The following is a 3,370-nucleotide window of genomic DNA, read 5'->3' as shown; positions in this document are numbered from 1 at the left end:
TCATTTATTTAAACTTGCAATATCCATTAGTACAGCTAAAGTTTTCGAATCTGGAAAATCCTCTACCCAAAACCTGTCGCTATTTAGCTGCAAACTATATTGTGCAAGTGAATGAGCTGCCTCATTTCCTTCTCTCTTCGTGTGTTCTATCATGCATATATCAAACTTCCTTACCCATCTTCTGCCATCATGAATAATTGGGCCTATGTTGGATAGTACCTCATCCTTTTTTGTCAAACAGTTTGAAACTATCCGAGAGTCTCCTTCAAGCAGAATCTTCCTGCATCCCATTTGTGTTGCAAACTCCAACGCTTTTACTGCTGCTATTGCTTCTATTACACAAGCATCTGATACTAGGTTCACTATGAATGCCACTGCACCTGCAACTTGTCCCCTGTGATCTCGTAAGAGAACTCCAACATCTCCTTTTCTGCTGTGAGAGTATAGAGCACCATCGAAATTGACTTTGTGGAGCGTTTCTGGTGCTGCCTCCCATTTCCTTACCATTGTGTTCCTTTGGTTATTTTTCTATAGAGACTTACTTTTGTATTCAGTCAACAATATTTTGGCTTTCTGCTCAATGGTGTTTTCCGGTTGTGATTGCCCCCTCTTCACATTCGAGTTTCTGTCTTCCCATAATGACTAAAGTAACATAAGAAAATTTTCAATGTCTGTATTTGATAGTATCCTTGCAGTAGTTTCCAGCCACTGTTTGCAACTTTGACTTGTTATCTGTACCATCTGTTTCACATCGTTGCTCTTAGACAGTATTCTGGATGGGTTAGAGCAGTCCTTTAAAGCATGCAAGACAGACTTATTTGTTATTCCACATCTTAGGCAGCACGGATTAACATTGTTGATTTTAGCTGCTAGTTTCTCCATCGTTGGCAGGATTTCGTGACAGGTTCTCCGTGCAAAGAGTTTTACTTTAGGTGGTATCAATGCCCTCCAAATTTTCCTCCATACCACGAATTGGTTTCCTGCATCTGTATCAACCTCGGATTGCACCCGGTACCTATTTTTTACTGTGTACTCCCCAGTTTTGTTAAAATGCCGAATTAATTTATCAGCCATAACCCTTCTACTTAGAGGAATCACACAGATTGCATCAGCTTCAGCTTGATTAAATTCCATCCGTATTAAGTTCTCTTTCCACCTTCCGTTCTCTTCATCGATCAGAGCCTCAATTGTGGCATCCTCCGCAATGCTGTTTGGTCTTGAAATAGGTTCAAAACTTCCTTCTATGGGTAACCATTTGTCCTTCCATATTCGGATGCTTTTTCCATCACCCACTCGTCATCTTATTCCACTAATCAACACCTGTTTCACCTCCCAAATACTTCTCCATATTAGAGATGGTTTGTAACCCAGGTTTGACTCTAGAAAACTATTATGGGGAAAATATCTGGCCTTCAAGACTTTGTAGCATAAAGATCCAGTATCATCGATTAATTTTCAGCCTTGCTTCCCTAACATAGCTTTATTGAATTTTTCCAGCTCGCGAAAGCCCATCCTACCCATAGTTTTTGGCATGCTCATTGTTGACCATTTGAGCCAGTGTATACCTTTCCCCTCTGTCTTATTTCTCCACCAGTATCTACTTATGATGCTTGTTAGTTCTTGCACTAGAGATTTTGGTAGAAGAAAGCAATTCATCGTGTAAGCTGGAATAGCTTGAAGAACTGCTTTTATGAATACTTCTTTTCCTAACAAAGATAAAAATCACCCACGCCAATTTTGGATCAGAGTTTGCACCTTCTCCTTGATGCTTCTAAAAGCTTTCTTCTTTCCCCTTCCCACTAAGGTTGGCAGACCCAAGTCCTTTTCTGAATTTGTGGTTGCATTGATCCCAAACAATCGTTGAAGTGTTTCCCTCTGGCCTCTAGTGGTGTTATTGCTGAAGAAAAGGGCTAATTTATCAAAATTAACTTTCTGGCCCGAGCTTTCTTCATATACCTTTAGCATGTTCTTCACCTTCTCGCCATCTTTTCGCTATCTCTAGCGAACATTAAACTATCGTCAGCAAAGAAAAGACGAGTAATCCGGGGACCAGATCTGCTTGACCTTACACATTGGATTTCTCCACTCCTTTGGCCTCTGGATAATAAGGCAGACAGTCCTTCTGTATATAATAGAAACAAATATGGTAACAAGGGATCACCCTGTCTAAGACCTCTGCTTGGGCAAAACTATTAGTGATGCTTCCTTTGTCTGGATTAGGAGACAGAGCAAACACAATTCGTAATAGTCGAAATCCACCTTGTCTGGAACCGCATTTTGGCCATAATAGCCTCAATGAAAGGCCACTCCACCCGGTCATATGCTTTACTCATATCTAGCTTTAGTGCAAAGAAACTGTTCTTCCCTTGTTTTTTATTCTTTATTGAATGTATAAGTTCATATGCAGCAAGCACATTATCTGTAAGTAGCCTACCACGAACAAATGCGCTTTGATACTCACTAATACACATAGGTATAACAAGTTTCATTCTATTCATCAAAACCTTAGCAATCAGTTTGTAGATCACATTGCATAGACTTATAGGGCGATATTGAGTCATGTTTCTGGGGTTCTTGACCTTTGGGATAAGGACATTGTATGTTTTGTTAATATCATGCAAATGCTGGTGACCATTTAAGACTTCCAAGCAAAACGAAATTATGTCACTGCCAACAACATGCCAATTTTTTTGGTAGAAAAGGGCAGGCATACCATCAGGTCCAGATGATTTTGTAGGGTGCTTCTGTTTGAGTGCTTGGACTATTTCATTTGGTTTGAACTCTGCTAAAAGGAGCTTTTTCATCTCGTCTGTAACTCGGTGGTCCCCCATCTCTAAGATATCTTATATGTTTTGTGATTCTTGGGATTCAAAGAGCTTTTCAAAGTAGTGTTTTGTGATATTGTACATTTCCCCCTCCCCTACACACCATTTTCTATCGTCATCTTTGAGTCCTGTAACTAAATTTCTCCTTCTTCGGTTGTTCACCTGTGTAGGGAAGTATGCAGTGTTCCTGTCTCCTTCTCTCAGCCAGTCCACCTTTGCTCTTTGTTTCTAAAAAATTTCTTCTTTCTCCAGCAAATAATCCAGCATTTTGTTTTTGCCCTGCTTTCCTCACCCATGATGCCATCATCCACTTTTTGACTTTTCAACCAACTTAGTTTATGGTTGAGTTCGTCAATCTGGCGGCTAACATTTCCATAGTTTTGGTCATGCCGCCTCTTCAAAGTGTTGCCTACCTCATGAATCCTCCTTTCCACCGTTCGCATATTGTTGGCTTTCCACTTTTCTGCCGTATTGTTCGTTTTCCACTTTTCTGCTACCACCTCTTCACATTCCAGCTCCCTACACTACATTTCTTCGAAATAGAA

The 3,370-nt window shown here is 40.3% G+C and overlaps 2 protein-coding genes across 2 annotated transcripts; both read right to left on the bottom strand.

Annotated features, from left to right (window-relative positions):
* Nucleotides 1–507, bottom strand: LOC149516599 (uncharacterized). The gene has a single exon (XM_089766293.1). It carries the CDS (start codon nucleotides 505–507, stop codon nucleotides 1–3), a length of 507 nt encoding a protein of 168 aa, XP_089622419.1.
* Nucleotides 508–642: 135 nt separating this feature from the next.
* LOC149516598 (uncharacterized) lies at nucleotides 643–2,831 on the bottom strand. Its single transcript, XM_089766292.1, has 4 exons — nucleotides 2,260–2,831; nucleotides 1,975–2,097; nucleotides 1,756–1,897; nucleotides 643–1,260 (listed from the first exon to the last, which is right to left on the bottom strand). The coding sequence occupies exons 1-4, from the start codon at nucleotides 2,829–2,831 to the stop codon at nucleotides 643–645; spliced, it is 1,455 nt and encodes a 484-aa protein (XP_089622418.1).
* Nucleotides 2,832–3,370: the final 539 nt, after the last annotated feature.

This window comes from Durio zibethinus, chromosome 10, assembly GCF_047325235.1.
Source record: "Durio zibethinus cultivar Kanyao isolate XHJ-2024 chromosome 10, ASM4732523v1, whole genome shotgun sequence".
NCBI lineage: Eukaryota > Viridiplantae > Streptophyta > Magnoliopsida > Malvales > Malvaceae > Durio > Durio zibethinus.
The sequence above is the reverse complement of the archived record's forward strand: the minus strand, read 5'-3'. Positions and strand labels throughout refer to the sequence as shown.

Bases quoted from the DNA above. Each gene is read 5' to 3' on its own strand.
- LOC149516598 (XM_089766292.1), bottom strand. From the start codon at position 2,831: ATGGGGGACCACCGAGTTACAGACGAGATGAAAAAGCTCCTTTTAGCA. The intron at 1,898-1,974 runs GTGAAGAACATG...CCTTTTCTTCAG, and splicing joins AGCGAAAAGATGGCGAGAAG to CAATAACACCACTAGAGGCC. The intron at 1,261-1,755 runs GTGCAAACTCTG...CGAATATGGAAG, and splicing joins TTAGAAGCATCAAGGAGAAG to GACAAATGGTTACCCATAGA.
- LOC149516599 (XM_089766293.1), bottom strand. From the start codon at position 507: ATGGTAAGGAAATGGGAGGCAGCACCAGAAACGCTCCACAAAGTCAAT.